General features: G+C 42.2%; 1 protein-coding gene across 2 annotated transcripts in view; it reads right to left on the bottom strand.

The window, feature by feature from the left end:
* LOC137512291 (serine protease ami-like) overlaps window positions 1-19009 on the bottom strand; it is a 32915-nt gene extending 13906 nt beyond the window's left edge. Inside the window, exons 1-2 of one of the 2 annotated variants that reach the window (XM_068234045.1) lie at window positions 18931-19009; window positions 12861-13017 (exon numbers count right to left, since the gene is read on the bottom strand). In XM_068234045.1, coding sequence (XP_068090146.1) covers window positions 12861-13017; window positions 18931-18982 — 209 coding nt within the window. In that variant the 5' untranslated portion in view covers window positions 18983-19009. The remainder of the gene's footprint in view (window positions 1-12860; window positions 13018-18930) is intronic. The other variant, XM_068234046.1, reaches the window with a different exon arrangement.
* Between the last annotated feature and the right edge of the window lie 555 nt (window positions 19010-19564).

Here is a 19564-nt window from a genome sequence, read left to right as displayed (position 1 = left end):
AATCATTTAGATAATAATACAAGACATATACCAAAACATTCAAAATATATCAAATCAATAGGCAACTACAGAGCAGCCACTATAAACATATTGCACTGCTCCATAACAGCCATTAGTCCCTAGTATAGTTCCTTAGCCATAGCCCGGTTAGGGTATTAAGGCTCCGACCTTATGAAACTGATCACAGATTGTGGGAATGTCAGAGTACATGCAGGGTAATGTCAACCCAACAGTATGCAAGCAGAAGCACATAGAAATCTTCCAGATATTGGCATCAAGGAAGTACTCTATGCAATAAAAACTAGACCAGTGGACCAAACACAAATAGCATGCAGGCTGCACCAAAGAGTGACAAATCTAATGGGCAGACAAGTGAAGCAGGCAGCAGCATAGGGTTTCAAGAAAAAGGTGCAGTCAGAAGCCATGTCAGCATATTAGCAAAGGCATACTTGCATGTGTTAACATCTATGTGTCAACACATAGGGATATGGGTTGGGGCAGCCACACACATCTGCCACCATGGTGATCAGAAACCAAAAAAACATGCAAAGCCACTACGTACGGAATTAAGGAAGGTCATGCAAATCAATATACTGTCAGGGCCCGTTTCCACTAGAGCGAATCTGCATGCGTTTCCTGCATGCAGATTCGCATAGACAATACAAGTGGATGGGCCTGTTTCCACTTGTCAGGATTTCTGAGCGTTTTTCTGTGCAGAAAAAATCTGCACGGTAGACCCCGCAGACCGCTATGCGAATCGCCGCTAATGTATTTATTAGGGAAATCGCATGCGGTTTTGGCATGCGTATTTTACCGCGATTTTGCATGCGATTTCGAATAGAAAGTAACGTTAAATCACACAGGCAGTGACATGGTTAAAATCGCATCAATACTAACCTATGTGAAATCGCATGCAAAATTGCGGTAAAATACACATGCGGAATCGCACCCGCATGCGATTTCGTCAGCGGAGGATCCGCAGCGATTCCGCACCGCACAAGTGGAAACGGGCCCTAAGGGACGAATCAAAACACATTGGATGTGGATTATAGAGGTCACTTTACAGCACCAGACAAAAGTTATCAAGTTAAAAAGTGTCACTTAAAGCAAGAAAAGCACAGGCATGGACACCTAACCAATGTAATCACATGAATACATTGTGTATCAAAAAAGGGCGCGGGATATAGCCGAAATTATAGGTTGTAATGTAATTATAGGTTGGAATGTAAAACAATAATTTTCGTTTATAGCTTGCAAACGAAATTGTAGTGCTAAATAGGTTAAATAAACGGAAATTAAACGGCAAAATACCGCCTTTAACAACAAACAAATTCTGGAATAAAACGTCAAATAGCGTCTATAACAAAAAACGATATTTACATTTGTATTAAGCATTGTAATACAATGGTAGATTTTACAGATATTTTACTGCAATTATACCTAGCTGTAGGCTCACACAGATCTCTCCCTATCCCTAACCCCTAGACCCCCTCTTTGTTTACATATACATAATTTAATAAATTGTATATATTACATATATTGTGCTGTAACTATACCTAATCTTACTCTCACACAGAACCCTCCCTGTACCTATCCCTAACCCCTAGACCCCCCTGGTGGTGCCTAACCTTAACTACCCCCCTGGTGGTGTATATTGTACTGTAACTATACCTAACCCTACTCTCACACAGAACCGTCCATGTACCTATCCCTAACTCCTAGACCCCCCTGGTGGTGCCTAACCCTATCCACCCCCCTGGTGGTGCCTAACCCTAACCACCCGTCTGGTGGTGCCTAACGTTAACTACCCCCCTGGTGGTGCCTAACCCCAAGACCCCCCTGGTGGTGCCTAATCCTAAAGCTCCCCTGGTGGTGCCTAACCCTAAGACCCCCCTGGTGGTGCCTAACCCTAACCACCCCACCTGGTGGTGCCTAACCCTAACCACCCCCCTGGTGGTGTCTAACCCTAACCACCCCCCTGGTGGTGCCTAACCCTAACCATCCCCACTGCACAAACACCCTTACACACATCTAAATAATAATATATTTAATCCTTAAAATACTGCACTATAAGTAACATGAATAGAATAATTTATATATTTGTAATACTGTAGAATAAATAGCCTTAAAATCACGTACACATTAATAATATTATAAATAGAAAAAGGTGTATATATATATATATACACATACATACAGTATATATCAGGCATGGGCAAACTTGGCCCTCCAGCTGTTACGGAACTACAAGTCCCACAATGCATTTGCCTCTATGAGTCATGACTGTGGCTGTCAGACTCCTGCAATGCATTGTGGGACTTGTAGTTCTGTAACAGCTGGAGGGCCAAGTTTGCCCATGCCTGGTATATATAATAGAATAAATAGCCTTACAATCACGTACACATTAGAATTCTTAAAATAATGGTAATATTAAAAGTGATATATTTAAAAACAAAGAACCGAGAGCCCAATATAGTGCAGTACGTACCGGAATTAGTGGAATAAATGAAAAGTATAAAGATTATACTCACAAACCAGGGTTGCCGCCAAGGCAACCACTGTAAGAGCAGGTGGGGAGAACAAGCCTGTCCCCACTCAGGAATAAAACGTCGCTCTCTGCGGATAGAAGGAAAATTAGGGTATGCCACCCTTCCACCAAGGGTGGATTCTTGATGAGTAAGAAAATACAGAGGCGCCAGTAGGATAAAATGTTCTAAAATGTCTAAAAAACTTTTGGGAAGCGGTGGTGGACCAGCAACCCCAAACACAGACAACGGTACTGTCGGTTATGGTCAAAACAATCTTTTTAATCACATACTCCTAGTATAGGTTGCAACGCGTTTCGCAGGCAAAATCCCGCTTCATCAGGCAGTAAATAACCGGAGCAAACAACTGGAAATGACAGAGATACAAAACAGTGATTGGAACAGCGTGTGTGGCAATAATTTTACACATAGTATTCTCAAAACGATCTTAAACAAGTGTATAGAAACTGACATAGTTATGATCCACATGGTATATATAGGGAATATCCTGTTGCAATCAGATGGGGCTTACATTATATCAATAATAGTTTTATGTGGTCTGTGGTGTTAAATCAGCGTGATATGGTATTATGGTGTAACTGCTAGGGGGTGGTGCTATTTCACTATTCTTACTAAATGGTGGGAACATGTGGCGTCCTAAGTGGTTATCTAAATGATTTGGACGGCATGGGGGAAGGGAAATAAAAGGGGGATGACGGGTTGAGGTAGGGGTTGAAATGGTGAGGAGTAGCGGAGTGTGAAAGGGAAAGGAGGTGAAGGGGTTAAGGAGGGTGGCAGACAGGTTTCATATACAGCTGCGTGGATCTGTGTATACCCTGTGGTGCAGGTATAGGCGTGCGGAGATCCATACATACTGTAGTAAGAGCGAGCAAGATTGTTTGGAGGTCACTTACCAGCACGGGGTCCAAACGGAGCTTGGCACCTCTGTATTGGTCCGTGGGAAGTGACCTGATTGATATAGGGATGCCGGCCTGTGGAGCAGTGACGTGGAGGGGGCGGGGCGGGATAAGGAAGTGAAGAGCGAGGTAAATGAAGTGGCCAATGGGATGTGAGTGGGCGGGGATGTCGTGGTACGGGGCTGACGGCACGTAGTGAACGTCAGATGGCGCTGTGGGAGGGAGTGGGGATACATTAGCAGGTTTATGCGCATGCGCGGTGAGGGACTCCTATGTTCCCTTATGTAACGCTGGCGGCCATGTTTGTAGAGGGCACGGGTGTCGTATAAACACACGAAGGTGGTGTATTTATTTGTGACATCAGTTCTCATTGGCATATCCACTAGCGAATGAGTCTATCGAGTTCTTATTATGTCGGGGGGGGGGAAAAAAAGGGGGGTTGTTTTATGTATTTACTAATTTCGTGTATCATTTATTAAAGAAAGACATTTAAGGGGGAGAGTGATGTCGGCCCCTGCTGGTGTACAATTGATACTGTTATCTGAGCATGTGGTTCTCAAGGCTGGAACCCACATTACATGTTGGTGAAAACAAAGTAGATCCATATGAATAGAAGTGATTATTTGAAAAATTAATAAACATACTCATGGAGTATCTAATTGACTAAAAAATGTATATATATGTATGCAACATAAAAGCAATAGACATAGTAAAATAGACAAAATTCAATCAATAAAAATCAATCGATAAAATCATAAATCATAAAAAAAGAATGATTACATCCTCCAAATGCATTACAACATGTCCTTAATCAGCATGATCTCGTATTTGTATATACCAAGATAAATTCTGTATGTTGATACATACATCAATTGGAGTAAAATACATAAAAGTTAAACGATAAAAAGGAGAGGACGAATAAAAAGAGAGACTTCAATAATTGTGGAAATGACATTAGTAGATTTTCTCCAGCTGTTCATTAAGACCGCCTGGAGTTAAGGATTTGAGTATTTGTATCCAGTACATTTCCCGTGACTTTAAGAGCTCAAAAGAATTTGAACGGTTTTGTGGAATGGTTTCTATCAATGTGATTCGAAAAAGGTCGGGATCGCTGTTGTGATGTGATGTGAAGTGACGTGATACACTGTGAAGAGGGTATTTGTTTAAAATATTTCTTTTGTGTTGTCCTATTCTGGATCTTGCGTGTTGAGTAGTTCTACCCACATACTGAAGCAGGCATGGGCATGAAATGATGTAGATGATAAATTTTGATTCGCAGGAGATACAGTCTTTAATCTGGTACTCTATGTTGGTAACCTGGGAGTGAAATGATGTGGTCTGGTGGATATATTTGCAAGCGGAACATCTCCTATGGTTGCAAGCAGTGCATCCTAAGGATGAATTGGTAGGATTGTGATTGGGTTGTGTGTGTGGTTGGCGTAATTTACTAGGGGCTAGGAGGCCACGAAGATTAGGGGCGCGTCTAAAGGTGATGGATGGTTTGGGGGGTATGATTGAACGAAGGTGGGGGTCTTGTAGGAGGATTTCCCATCTTTTATTTAGAATCTTGCGTATGGATGGATGCTGTGAACTGTATTTGGTGATGAAACGAGGTGTACTGTCGTTTGGGATATTAGGAGCCGGTGGCGGGGGGTTGGTGATTTTTGCTTTATGTTGTGCATCTAATAGTAATTTTTTGGGGTATTTGCGATCTGAGAATTTTCTTGTGAGGATTTTTGATTGGGTGTTGTATGTCTGTACATCTGTGCAATTGCGAAAAATCCTCCTGTATTGACTATAAGGGGTGTTCTTGGTCCAGGAGCGGTGATGAAAGCTGTGGTAGTGGATATAATTGTTTGCATCTACGGGTTTGAAGAAAGTTTTGGTTTTTATGTGGGTCGAATCTGTGTATAGAACTAGGTCTAGGAATTCTATGGAGTTGGGATCGTGGTGAAAGGTGAACTGTAAGCCTGCTGGATTGGTATTTAGGAAATCGATGAAAGAGGGAATTAGATTTGTGGGGCCTTTCCATATGAAGATTAAATCATCAATGTAACGTTTGTAAAAAATAATATTATTGGAAAATGGGTTATTACTATACATCTTGATTTGTTCCAGGTATCCCATGGCCAGATTTGCATAGGAAGGGGAGAACGAACTCCCCATTGACACACCACTGACCTGTTGGTAAATATTGTCCTGAAAGGTAAAAATATTATTGTGCAAAATGAACTCTGTGCAGTGTATGAGGAAGGATTGTTGTGCTTTGGGCATGAGTGGGTTTGATTGTAGGTAGTGTTGTAGGGCAGTGAGTCCGAAAGAATGTGGTATATTTGTATATAGAGAGGTCACATCACAGGTCAACCAGATATATTCTTTTTCCCATGTAGTGGAACGCAGAAAACTGATGAGGTGTTGGGAATCTTTTATGAAGGAAGGAAGGGACTGTACAATGGGTTGTAAATGTGTGTCTATAAATTTGGAGAGATTGCTAGTAACGGAGTCGATGCCTGAAATGATGGGTCTTCCGGGTGGTTTATGAATATCTTTGTGTATTTTAGGCAGGTAGTAAAAGAACGGAGTTTTGGGGTGGTGGTTGATGATGAAATTCCTTTCGTTTTTCGTGATGATATTATTGACTAGGGCATTGTTGACAAAACATTTCAGCGTTTTGTTTAGCTCTAAGGTGGGATCCGTGTCTAGTTGTATGTAATGCTTGGGGTCACTGAGGAGTCGAGTGGATTCGTTAAGATAGTCAGTTCGGTTAAGGATGACAATTCCTCCCCCTTTGTCGGCGGGTTTGAGGATTATGTCGGGATTATTACGTAGAGCCTTAAGGGCTGACTTTTCCGGTAATGTAAGATTGGAAGGGGGGATACTGTCTGGAGTGAGGAGCTCTTGTAGGTCGTTCAGGACTAAGGTATAAAATGTATCTAGGAAATTGCCCTTGGAGGCTGTGGGGTAGAAGCGTGAGCGACCTTTAAGGTTGGTGTTAATATATTTCTCAACTTCTATTTCAGCTGTGGATGTTGTTATTATAGGACTCGAGTCATCACTTGTGATGATCAGATTGAGGGGCTCTGTGGGGTGTGTAGCGTTTAATTTTTTTATTGCAAAGTGGCGTTTGAGGGTGAGTTTGCGGATGTACGTATTTAAATCACTGAACAGTTCAAATAGGTCGGATTGATTAGTGGGGCAGAACGAGAGACCTTTTTGAAGTAAGTTGGACTCTTGTTTTGTTAAAGTATGATTGGACAAATTGTAGATGCTTCTTTTTGTGTCTGGTTGTGTAGAGGCCGTATTACCCATGGTGGAGTTGGTTAATGTTTGTTCCTTTTTTCTTTTCCCTCTGCATCCCCGTTTCCTAAGTCTGACAAAGGGCGTTTTGTTTTCTTTACAGGTTGCATAATTGTGCGGGCTGAGATGGGGCTGGGTAATTGGGCCGATAAAGGATTGTGCGATAACGAGGCTGGTAGGTCTAAAAAAGAGGAAGACCTTGTAAGGTTTAGGGTGTCGTAGATTGGATTAGGTATGGTGGGTTCTGTTAATGTGCTCGTAATGTTTTGCTGAGGAATATTTGGTGAGAGATGGGAAGCTGAGGGGGTGGCCGGTGTGGTGAGTGGATCTGGTGATGTGGAAGAGTTTAGATCGGAAGAGTAGGTACTGATTTGGGATATCCTTAAGTCATTGGTGAGTGGGTCGGTGTACTCGACGCGGTCTGGGGGGGAAGGGGAGGAATTGTCATCCGCACCATGTTTCTGTAAGGTGGGCTCGTGGCTGGTTTGTGTGTTGCAGATGACCCATTTCTTGAAATTGAAACTGGATGTGGAGGGAAGGGTATGATTGTTTGGAATGTTCAACTCTGCTTCAATATGTGGGTTATGTGCGTTAAGAACCGGTTTGGACTTAAATTTGGAATTTGCGCGGGGTTTAGAACGTTGCGTTTTGGGTGCTACATGATCTGTAGCAGATTTGTTGTAATTGAAACTGTGAGGTGGTGGTATCTGATTGGAGAATTTGTCCTTGGTGAGTGCTGGGGGAGCGTGATTCAGTGGTTGGGGTGGTGGTGGAGGTAGTGTGTTTGGAGTAGTGTAGCAGAGGGGAGGGGGTGGGTAGGGTGGGTATTGGTGAGGTGTAGGTTTTGGTATTGAGAGGCTCATTAATGGTGGTGGGGGGGCGGCTGGGAGTGTGTGGGGTGCTTGTGGAGGTGTTGGAGTGGGCGTGGGTCGCGGTTTCCGTTCTCTTTCCCTATGTTCTGCATAAGCTAATCTGTCCCGGTTGAGTTTTCTGATTTTGGTTTCGGTAGTGTCCTGTTCAAATTTTTTGAGTCTCATGGTGAGATTGGATAAAAGGGGATGGTACTGTGGGGTTGAATTGTATTGGGCTAGGAAGTTTTTACACTCCATGATTGTGGGTTGGAGTTCTAAGACTATGGATTTTCTCTTTTTAATGATCCTTTCCATGATGCCTTGTGTGCAACACTCAAGGTATTCGTAAAATTCTGTAGTGAATGGGACATCTTTCGGAAATGCAGATAAGGTTTTTATCCGTATGCCATCAGGAGAAATTTTTTCGTTAATGTATGTTTCTTGCATGGCTATATCTGCTAAATTGAAGAATTCATCTTTCAGGGTAGATTCGAGTTTTTGGAAAGTGGGTCTTAAGTCTATATTGTAGATGATGTTGGTGGTTGAAGGATTGTCAGGAGATTCTATTGTAGGTTGTGTTTTCTTTTTAAATTGCGCCAGGAGATTATTCCTGTATGCGATGTGTTCCTCAAGAGGATCCATGATGATTAGGGCTGCAATCAGGTCGGGGTCGCCGTGTATTCGTGGGTTGACGCGGCCAAGCAAGCTTGTAAACATGTAAAAACAAAGAACCGAGAGCCCAATATAGTGCAGTACGTACCGGAATTAGTGGAATAAATGAAAAGTATAAAGATTATACTCACAAACCAGGGTTGCCGCCAAGGCAACCACTGTAAGAGCAGGTGGGGAGAACAAGCCTGTCCCCACTCAGGAATAAAACGTCGCTCTCTGCGGATAGAAGGAAAATTAGGGTATGCCACCCTTCCACCAAGGGTGGATTCTTGATGAGTAAGAAAATACAGAGGCGCCAGTAGGATAAAATGTTCTAAAATGTCTAAAAAACTTTTGGGAAGCGGTGGTGGACCAGCAACCCCAAACACAGACAACGGTACTGTCGGTTATGGTCAAAACAATCTTTTTAATCACATACTCCTAGTATAGGTTGCAACGCGTTTCGCAGGCAAAATCCCGCTTCATCAGGCAGTAAATAACCGGAGCAAACAACTGGAAATGACAGAGATACAAAACAGTGATTGGAACAGCGTGTGTGGCAATAATTTTACACATAGTATTCTCAAAACGATCTTAAACAAGTGTATAGAAACTGACATAGTTATGATCCACATGGTATATATAGGGAATATCCTGTTGCAATCAGATGGGGCTTACATTATATCAATAATAGTTTTATGTGGTCTGTGGTGTTAAATCAGCGTGATATGGTATTATGGTGTAACTGCTAGGGGGTGGTGCTATTTCACTATTCTTACTAAATGGTGGGAACATGTGGCGTCCTAAGTGGTTATCTAAATGATTTGGACGGCATGGGGGAAGGGAAATAAAAGGGGGATGACGGGTTGAGGTAGGGGTTGAAATGGTGAGGAGTAGCGGAGTGTGAAAGGGAAAGGAGGTGAAGGGGTTAAGGAGGGTGGCAGACAGGTTTCATATACAGCTGCGTGGATCTGTGTATACCCTGTGGTGCAGGTATAGGCGTGCGGAGATCCATACATACTGTAGTAAGAGCGAGCAAGATTGTTTGGAGGTCACTTACCAGCACGGGGTCCAAACGGAGCTTGGCACCTCTGTATTGGTCCGTGGGAAGTGACCTGATTGATATAGGGATGCCGGCCTGTGGAGCAGTGACGTGGAGGGGGCGGGGCGGGATAAGGAAGTGAAGAGCGAGGTAAATGAAGTGGCCAATGGGATGTGAGTGGGCGGGGATGTCGTGGTACGGGGCTGACGGCACGTAGTGAACGTCAGATGGCGCTGTGGGAGGGAGTGGGGATACATTAGCAGGTTTATGCGCATGCGCGGTGAGGGACTCCTATGTTCCCTTATGTAACGCTGGCGGCCATGTTTGTAGAGGGCACGGGTGTCGTATAAACACACGAAGGTGGTGTATTTATTTGTGACATCAGTTCTCATTGGCATATCCACTAGCGAATGAGTCTATCGAGTTCTTATTATGTCGGGGGGGGGGGAAAAAAGGGGGGTTGTTTTATGTATTTACTAATTTCGTGTATCATTTATTAAAGAAAGACATTTAAGGGGGAGAGTGATGTCGGCCCCTGCTGGTGTACAATTGATACTGTTATCTGAGCATGTGGTTCTCAAGGCTGGAACCCACATTACATGTTGGTGAAAACAAAGTAGATCCATATGAATAGAAGTGATTATTTGAAAAATTAATAAACATACTCATGGAGTATCTAATTGACTAAAAAATGTATATATATGTATGCAACATAAAAGCAATAGACATAGTAAAATAGACAAAATTCAATCAATAAAAATCAATCGATAAAATCATAAATCATAAAAAAAGAATGATTACATCCTCCAAATGCATTACAACATGTCCTTAATCAGCATGATCTCGTATTTGTATATACCAAGATAAATTCTGTATGTTGATACATACATCAATTGTAAAAAGTAAAAAAAAAATGCTGGTTGCATATAATATACTGTAAATAATGTTTTAGAGCAAAGTTGAAATGCAGGGTTATATTCCGCTTAAATAAAACTATAATCGACGCATTATAAGTGTGAAAAATTAAGTTACAGTGGGTTGCAAAAGTATTCAGCCCCCTTGAAGTTTTCCCCATTTTGTCACATTACTGCCACAAACATGAATCAATTTTATTGGAATTCCACATGAAAGACCAACGCAAAGTGATGTACACATGAGAAGTGGAACGAAAATCATACATAATTCCAAACATTTTTTACAAATAAATAACTGCAAAGTGGTGTGTGCATAATTATTCGGCCCCCTTTGATCTGAGTGCAGTCAGTTGCCTATAGACATTGCCTTTTGAGTGCTAATGACTAAATAGAGTGCACCTGTGTGTAATCTAATGTCAGTACAAATACAGCTGCTCTGTGAGGGCCTCAGAGGTTGTCTAAGATAATATTGGGAGCAACAACACTGTGAAGTCCAAAGAACACACAAGACAGGTCCAAGACAGGTCATGGATCAAGTTATTGAGAAATTTAAAGCAGGCTTAGGCTACAAAAAGATTTCCAAAGCCTTGAACATCCTACGGGTTCAAGCGATCATTCAGAAATGGAAGGAGTATGGCACAACTGTAAACCTACCAAGACAAGGCCATCCACCTAAACTCACAGGCCGAACAAGGAGAGCGATGATCAGAAATGCAGTCAAGAGGCCCATGGTGACTCTGGACGAGCTGCAGAGATCTACAGCTCAGGTGGGAGACTCTGTCCATAGGACAACTATTAGTCATGCACTGTACAAAGTTGGCCTTTATGGAAGAGTGGCAAGAAGAAAGGCATTGTTAACAGAAAGCATAATAAGTCCCGTTTGCAGTTTGCCACAAGCCATGTGGGGAACACAGCAACCATGTGGAAGAAGGTGCTCTGGTCAGATGAGAACAAAATGGAACTTTTTGGCCAGAATGCAAAATGCTATGTGTGGCAGAAAACTAACACTGCACATCACTCTGAACACACCATCCCCACTGTCAAATATGGTGGTGGCAGCATCATGCTCGGGGGGTGCATCTCTTTAGCAGGGACAGGTAAGCTGGTCAGAGTTGATGGGAAGATGGATGGAGCCAAATACAGGGCAAACTTGGAAGAAAACCTCCTGGAGACTGCAAAAGACTTGAGACTGGGGCGGAGGTTCACCTTCCAGCAGGACAATGACCCTAAACATAAAGCCAGGGCAACAATGGAATGGTTTAAAACAAAACATATCTATGTGTTAGAATGGCCCAGTCAAAGTCCAGATCTAAATCCAATCGGGAATCTGTGGCAAGATCTGAAAACTGCTGTTTACAAACGCCGTCCATCTAATCTGACTGAGCTGGAGCTGTTTTGCAAAGAAGAATGGGCAAGGATTTCAGTCTCTAGATGTGCAAAGCTGGTAGAGACATACCCTAAAAGACTGGCAGCTGTAATTGCAGCAAAAGGTGGTTCTACAAAGTATTGACTCAGGGGGCTGAATAATTACGCACACCCCACTTTGCAGTTATTTATTTGTAAAAAATGTTTGGAATGATGTATGATTTTCGATCCACTTCTCACATGTACACCACTTTGTATTGGTCTTTCATGTGGAATTCCAATAAAATTGATTCATGTTTGTGGCAGTAATATGACAAAATGTGGAAAACTTCAAGGGGGCTGAAAACTTTTGCAAACCACTGTAATACCAAAAGCGATGTATTTCTAATAGAATAAGGTTGAAAACGATATTCAAGCATTATACGTATGAAAACAAATTTTAAATGAAAAATAAGTGTAAACGAAAATTTACTTGTTACAGTCCTGTAAGCGAAATTTAAAAACGGGAAAATAAGTAAAAGCTCCTATAAGCGAAATTTAAAAACTGAAAATAAGTATAACACAAAGTCAAAACGAACTTGTAAACGATATTTGTTATAAACCTTATTCTGTAAACAAATACTTTTGTTAACACGATCCCTGCAACCGCTATTTCTCGGGCGCCCTTTTTTCCTGTCAGGTGCCCAATTGCCGATATTTTGCATTGCAGTCTATGGCGGCGCCCTTTTTGTTCACTAGCCCTGTGCGCCCTTTTTTACTGGCCCGGCAGCCAGACCCAAAGGAGACAGCAACAAACAGAAAGGGTGAAAACACAGTATTATCGCAAGAAGTATTATTGCAATTACAGCAACTACAAGAAAGGGGCCTTAGAGAAACTCTGCTCTGCCATTCTTTGTGGCCAGCAATAAAGGTTGGGGTAGATGAAGGATGGCGTTCTGATTAAATTAAATGTATTATTAGTGGCAGCATGTTAGCTAATAGTTGTGATGCTGATTTTATGATTATGGTAATCTCTCAATAAAATGTAGCTTTTATTTAGGCCAATCTAAAAATATACAAGAGCAATACATGTATGGCCTGGATGAGTTCTTAGATTCCACCATCTTTGCGTCTCTACAATGTTCATAAAGCCCTGAACCTCAGCTTGTCCAGGTGTGTCCAGGACACATCAGCTTAACAATCTTAATAAGGGGTGTGGATTCCTGCATGTAAATTGTTGCTGCGGTTGTTTACTATAGTTCCTTTTAGTCACCCAGGAGTACTTACACACCATAGATTATTTTTATGTGTCAACTTACTTGTTAGGAGCACAGTGTGCTGCACTAAGCACCCACTGCTCATTGAGTAAGGAACCGCCACATGAATGAGCTCCATTCACCTGCAATGACACCATGTAAGCCCTTTTGTGAGAAGCAGACTCTGATCCACCTAGGATCCGACCTCGAGGATAGCAGTCTTCAAGAAATGCACAAGAATTAGCATTCAGTTACATACAACTTTATTTGAGATTGTTTCCATATTCAATAAAATCCCCCCAAATTTTCATTCTAGTACACTATGGCCCATATCCTATGAACTTTTTCTCTTGAGTTTTCTCCCAAGAGATCGTTTTTCATCTTATCTAAAAAGTATGTAAAAAAGTTCTACCAAACATATTTTGAGTAATTTCTGGCATGCTGAGACCTTTAAAGGTATTTTATTGGTAAGGTTTGAATACATCTTCTTGGGGAGAACTAAGGAGAAAAGTTCATAGAATATGAGCCCATGTATTTTACAGTCAGGAACAAGGTGTTAGTTAACAATATTTAACATTCTATTAGTACGATCCAGTCAAATGTGAAACTTTCCATTTACCTTATAGTGTTGCCTAAACTAGATGGCATATTTCAGAATTGCTCATTTGGAGTTACAGCATATATTGCAATAAAGTTTTGAAGACTTAATTTCAGGGGCATAACTATGGGGCTCCCCAATGAAAATGTCATGGCTCACTCCTCCTTTTTAGCATTTAATCTCCCCATAAACTCTAAGTGAGGTTGGTATAAATAACCCACCACCAACACACACACACGATGGGCAGTAGGCGTCGGAGACACCAGAATTGCTTCACTGGCCACATTTACCTACCCCCCCCTTCCCCCCGGTACATGTGGCCAGTGAAGCACATTCCCTCCCCCCAAGGCAAATCTGGCCAGTAATATCCCCTTTCCAGAGGTGGACATAGGCCCGTGCAGGCTGTGCAGCCGGGGGCCCCATGTCCTCTAGGGCCCATGCCATTGGACCAGTTAGGGCCTGATTATCCTCTAAGCTTTTCTCCTTGTCTTATCTCTGAAACTCAAGAGAAACCATGATCATAACTTGTACCCCAGTCATATACAAGTTTAAAATGTGTGCTACATTAGTACAGTGCCTAGAGAATGTGACCTAGGTTCATGTACTTTTATCTTATCTGCATTATTTCGATCCAACCATGATCTGTTATGACCACACCCACTCACATGGGGCCCGCTTCATTTATTTTTGCACAGGGGCTCATTGTTGGCTTTGTCCGCCACTGCCCCTTTCATTCACACCCTCTCCCCCCATGAAGCATAGCAGAGCATTATATTTACCAGCACTTCAAAAGTTTCCTCTGCTCTTCCCTAAAGCCACACAGTCTATTCTACATACATACCTTCGGCTCCCAAAGCATGTCACCTGACAGAGGCAAGTATGCAGGATACCATGAACAGCAGAGGACACTCAGTTGGAACTAGTGAACATAATGCTCCACTGGACTACTCTGCACACAAGGGAAGAGGAGCAAGCACTGATAGCCCCGAGCCCTTACGTAGTTGCAGGTGCTATCGGTACACTTCTGCTTCTCTACATAAGGTGTTATGGGCATTTTGAAGTAGCTGACACACTTGCCACACTACGCCTACACTGTTAGTTATTTCCCTTAGCTGCTTTCTGCTGTCTGAGTTTTGCCTGCATGGGTACCACATTCCGCTGTTGATGTCAGCATTATGTACAGAACAGGAAGAATTTTTTTTCCAGCCTGCTGCAGTCATATCAACCTGTTATTAAAAACAATTAAAGGATATCTAACCTTATAAAGTATAGTAATCAAAATGCTATCCTCAATTCTCCCCACACCTTCAGTACTTGCTTCCTGCTTCTCTGCAACTGCAAAATTTGGGGTGAGTGATTGGAAGGGCTAATGCTGGGTACACATGATACAATTTCCCGCCCCATCGATAGGTGATCGAACAGGAAGTTACATCATATGTACATGTCCAAAGTGCACCCGATTGATAAAGCGATCAATTTTCTAATGATAGGTGTTCAAAATTGAGCGCTTTATCGATCTAGAGCCATTTGGACATGTCGGAAATAATCGTTTCCCATCAAACGGAGCGGAAATTGCATCGTGTGTACCCCAGGGGCAAACGCAGGATTTTTAAGGGGGGGATTCCTGAAAGGTCCAGAAGCACCTACGGTATGTCCTCGAGTGCTTCCGAATACCGGTGGCTCCATACTACCCATGCACATAAGTGTATTACAGAGCTGCCTATCTTTGGAAGTACTCAAGGACACGAGTGTTTCTGAGGGCTTCTGGTAGCAGCAAATTTGAATGGGGTACAGCGCTGGAACAACTCCCCGAGAGAGGAACGGGAGATTTAGTTTGGACAATTCAGTGGTATATGCCACATAGTGTCACATAGCGCAAGTGATACCCATATGATGTAGGGATATATGCATCTGCGGAAGATGGCGGCGCTATATAAATACTAAATAATAATATTTTGCCTCACCAGGATTGCACTTTTATTTAGCTTTCCTGTATGACAAGAAGACACAGCCAGCAGCACTAGGGGAAGAGGGAAACAAAGGTGAATGACGGAGGCTGGTGCACACCAAGAGTGCTTCTGAGCGTTTTTCAAATCAACAGTGATTTGAAAAGCGCTTGGCTAATGTTACCCTATGAGGACAACACAGCAGCGTTGTGACTTTTTCAAAATCGCAGGTATACTGCATGTAGCATGTTTTTGAGCGATTCATTCAAAAATCGCTCTGAAAATCGCTTCACAAAATCACACTCACAAATTGCTAGCGATTGCTATTGTCATTTTGGCGTTGCACTAGCCCAGAGAGAGGAGGAGTGGAGAAATTGAGAATAGCCTGAGATGGAGCAGAGAACTTATCTGTATTGCAGTCCCACATCAGACAGGCTTGCCTGTAATCGGACTCCTGTCCCTGTCAGTCTCTCACACAAGTCAGAAAGAAGCCCTCATGGAGTCTAGGGACTGACAAAAACTTTTCAACTTGTTTAACACCTTATCCACACATGCAGTCATTATAACAATAGGGAGAGACCAGACAGATGTTTGCCCATGGACCCTGAGTCCAGGCAAGCTCTGCATTGTGCTGTGCATATTTACCAGCTTGCCTGCACTCTAATTGCATCATGTCTGACACTTCTGTGATGTGGAGAGTGGGGGACTCCAGAATCAACATTCTCTCACTGCAGGCTGTGGGGGAAGCTTGGCTGCCTCTCTCATTCTATTAGCTGGATGGAGGCACCAGAAGTAAGAAGGGAGGGAGAATGAGGCTGTTTATATTATGTGGGCTTCCCTGGCTGAATACACAGCTCAGTGCAGGGGGGGGGGGGGGTGTTCCAGACACCCGGAATAGCCCCCTCAGTTCGCCAGTGTACCCAGCATAAGTCTTACTTTGTTTACATCTATTGCTACCACTCGATTAGGTCTATTTTGTAGTAGAAACTATTGTCCTATCTGACAAGATTAGCTGCAAGCTGGCTTCTGGTGTGATTCAGACACTACTGCAGCCAAATAGATCAGCAGGACTGCCAGGCAACTGGTATTTTTTAAAAGGAAATAAATATGGCAGCCTCCATATGCTTCTCTCTTCAGTTTCCCTGTTTTTTCTTTATCTTTTGTTTGCTTTTGCAAAGTAACTTTAATATGACATTTTTAGGCCATGTAACTGTCATGGCTGGTTCACACTGCAAGAGTTTTTTTTGCTAAAGCGCTTGTGATTTGCAAAGCTCTTGCTAATGTGAAGCTATGAGTTTGTTCTCACTTGAGCCATGTGATCTTTAAAAAAACCCATAGAATTGCATTAGCAAGAGCTTTTCAAATCAGCAGTGCTAAGAAAACTATTAGGGCTTGTTCACACTATTGGCGCTTTTGTTTTTTTTTAAGCGCTGGTGATTTTCAAAATCGCCTTAAAAGCGATTGTGCAATGATTCCCTACGAGAGTGTTTACATATGAGCGGTTCGATTCTGATCCGCTCACCAAAGCGCTGCCTGTACCATTTTTGGGGCGATTTGCCTATAATGGACTGTATAGGGAAATTGCAAAGTACTTGAAAAAGCACTTTGTATAGCGATTTCCCCAGCACTTTCACGAATAAATAGATTGTATTTATTCATTTATTGGTGAAAGAGTTCACTTCCTCACTGACGTCAGGAAGTGAAAAAAACGAATCGCTCTGCAAAAGTGCTTAGCCTAAAATCTCTAACTCGCAGGTAAGCGCCGGGAGGAGATAAAAAAAATCGCGCACAAAATTGCAAAACACAGGAGTCAGTGATTGTGATTCATGATGTGAACAAGACCTTACAGTGTGAACCAGGCCATAGTGATGAATGATGGGAACCAGTCTCCTGTTATTAAAGGGCAGGAATAAGACCTCATTCGCACCTAAAATCAAAAACGCAAACGCAAGCATTTTGCGTTTTTGTGCAGTTTTTTTCCCCCTACAGGCGCTCCACTGCGCGCCGTGTTTCTGGTAAAAGTGCTTTTCTAAGAACTTTTCCAGAGCGGTTTTGTAACTCACTCCCTGACGCAAGTCAGCAAGTGAACTCTTTGACCCGGAAAATAATACATACAATGTATTTATTCTTAAAAACGCGAACGCAGTTGCAGCATAAAGCGCTTTGTAAGCATTTAGCGCTCTTCCTACACCTTCCATTATAGCTAAAACGTCCCAAAAATGGTACAGGCACAGCTTTGCTGAACACACATCACACGAACTGCGCTGATATGAATCTTCGAATAGAGATTCATTGAACAAGTGTTTTTTGGGCGATTTTAAAAATTGCCTGCGCTTGAAAAAAAGGTTGAAAACGCCCCTAGTGTGAACTAAATGAATGAAGTAGAACTTATTGGAGATTATTGCCCTGATTATTAGATTCAATAAAATACACTGCAATAAATTACACTGCTGGGGGGTTCATTGAAACCTTCTAAGGTTTCTTTAAAATCGGGTTTTAAAATGTAATTTTACATCACACCCTTTTTGTAGTTGAATAGACTTTGGAAGCATTTATAGTCCACCTGTTAAAAATACTTGCATCAGCACACAAGTGTATAGAGCAAAAATCACCAGCTTATCCAGTCAGGCAGATCTTCACTGTGTGGAGTAGTTGATTCACACTAAATGTAACCCTAAACTGAAGCATACATTGAATGCATGGAAATGTGGGCTCCCTATTTAATACCAATATTTTACTATTAAAGTGCAAAATATCAGTATTAAATACCAATATTTTAATAAACCCTTCTCTTACACGGAAACCTTGGGGATGGGGCATGTCCTGCACTGCCTGGGTCTTGTCCTGTGCCTCATATATATATCTTGTCACTAACTGTCCCTCAAAGGAGCTCACAATCTAATCCCTACCATTGCCATATGTCTATATATTATGTAGTGTATGCATTGTAGTCTAAGGCCAATTTTTTAGGGGGAGCTAATTAACTTATCCGTATGTTTTTGGGATGTGGGAGGAAACCGGAGTGCCCGGAGGAAACCCACACAGACACGGAGAGAACATACAAACTCTTTGCAGATAGTGCCCTGGCTGGGATTCGAACCAGGGACCCAGCGCTGCAAGGCGAGAGAGCTAACCACTACGCCACCGTGCTGCCGAGCTGCTAAAAGGATCAAATTCAATTACTCTTTTTTTTGGAAATAGATATATATATTTGTTGCTTAGCTGCTAGATGTGTGTTTTGTTTGTTGGTGGGTTTGTAAAAGGAACTGCTTATTAGCAAAATAACAGATTTCTGCAACTCTGCCTTAAAACTTCAAAAAGAACATTTAGTGCATTTTCTGCACAGGAAAACTGCAACCGAATTTTAATCAACGGGCTAGTTCACATTTAAATGCGTTTTTCACATGCAGAAAAACAATTGACGATAATGCAGCACTGTCAGACAACTAATGCAATAAACCGCACACAGAAAAGTGAAGTGTAGATCCAGCCTAATCTACATCATTTTCAGTATATCACACAAGCAGACACATCTACAATACTAGACATGTAAACTAGCACAAAATGACCTATTCTAAATGGTACTCACCATATGCTGAGATACTCAGCACCACTACCAGAGCAGACAGGAAAGTGGACATGGTCACACCAGGCACAGATTCACTCGGCTCACTTCCAAATCATGTGCAAGTATTTAAAAACAGCCCCAACAAGGCCCATCCCAATCTCACACCTCCCCGTGCTGATTGTACAATTCATTCTACATAAACAGGAAACAAGCAGAACAATAGTTTATCAGTCACCGATTTCCCTAGCATCAGGAAAGTTCACATAAGGGCCATGCATAGGTATGTGGTGTTGCCAGTCCTGCAAAGTGTTGGAAATTAGGAATAGATTTTCAGTGAAAAAAAGGAAACTCAAATTACGTAAATCACAAATAGGGCCTGGGCTCCCTGTCCTATTGCTGAACTGATTCCAACGATGCATCACAGTGTGGGATACACAGTATAATTTCTTATGGGTATATTAGATTGGCCACACACACTTCAGGCAGTAGGCTGATCTGTTGCACAAGTGATACTATTTGGTCATTGCAATCTCTATTCCAATTCAATTTAAGAAGTACCGAACTAACATTCTATTACTTGACTCCCAATTCAATGCAGGTTTGCTGACTGTAATAAATACACTGGGCTATCATAATAAAGGCAGTGGAACTATTG

Source organism: Hyperolius riggenbachi, chromosome 1 (genome assembly GCF_040937935.1).
Source record: "Hyperolius riggenbachi isolate aHypRig1 chromosome 1, aHypRig1.pri, whole genome shotgun sequence".
In the NCBI taxonomy this organism is placed as follows: domain Eukaryota; kingdom Metazoa; phylum Chordata; class Amphibia; order Anura; family Hyperoliidae; genus Hyperolius; species Hyperolius riggenbachi.
The sequence above is the reverse complement of the archived record's forward strand: the minus strand, read 5'-3'. Positions and strand labels throughout refer to the sequence as shown.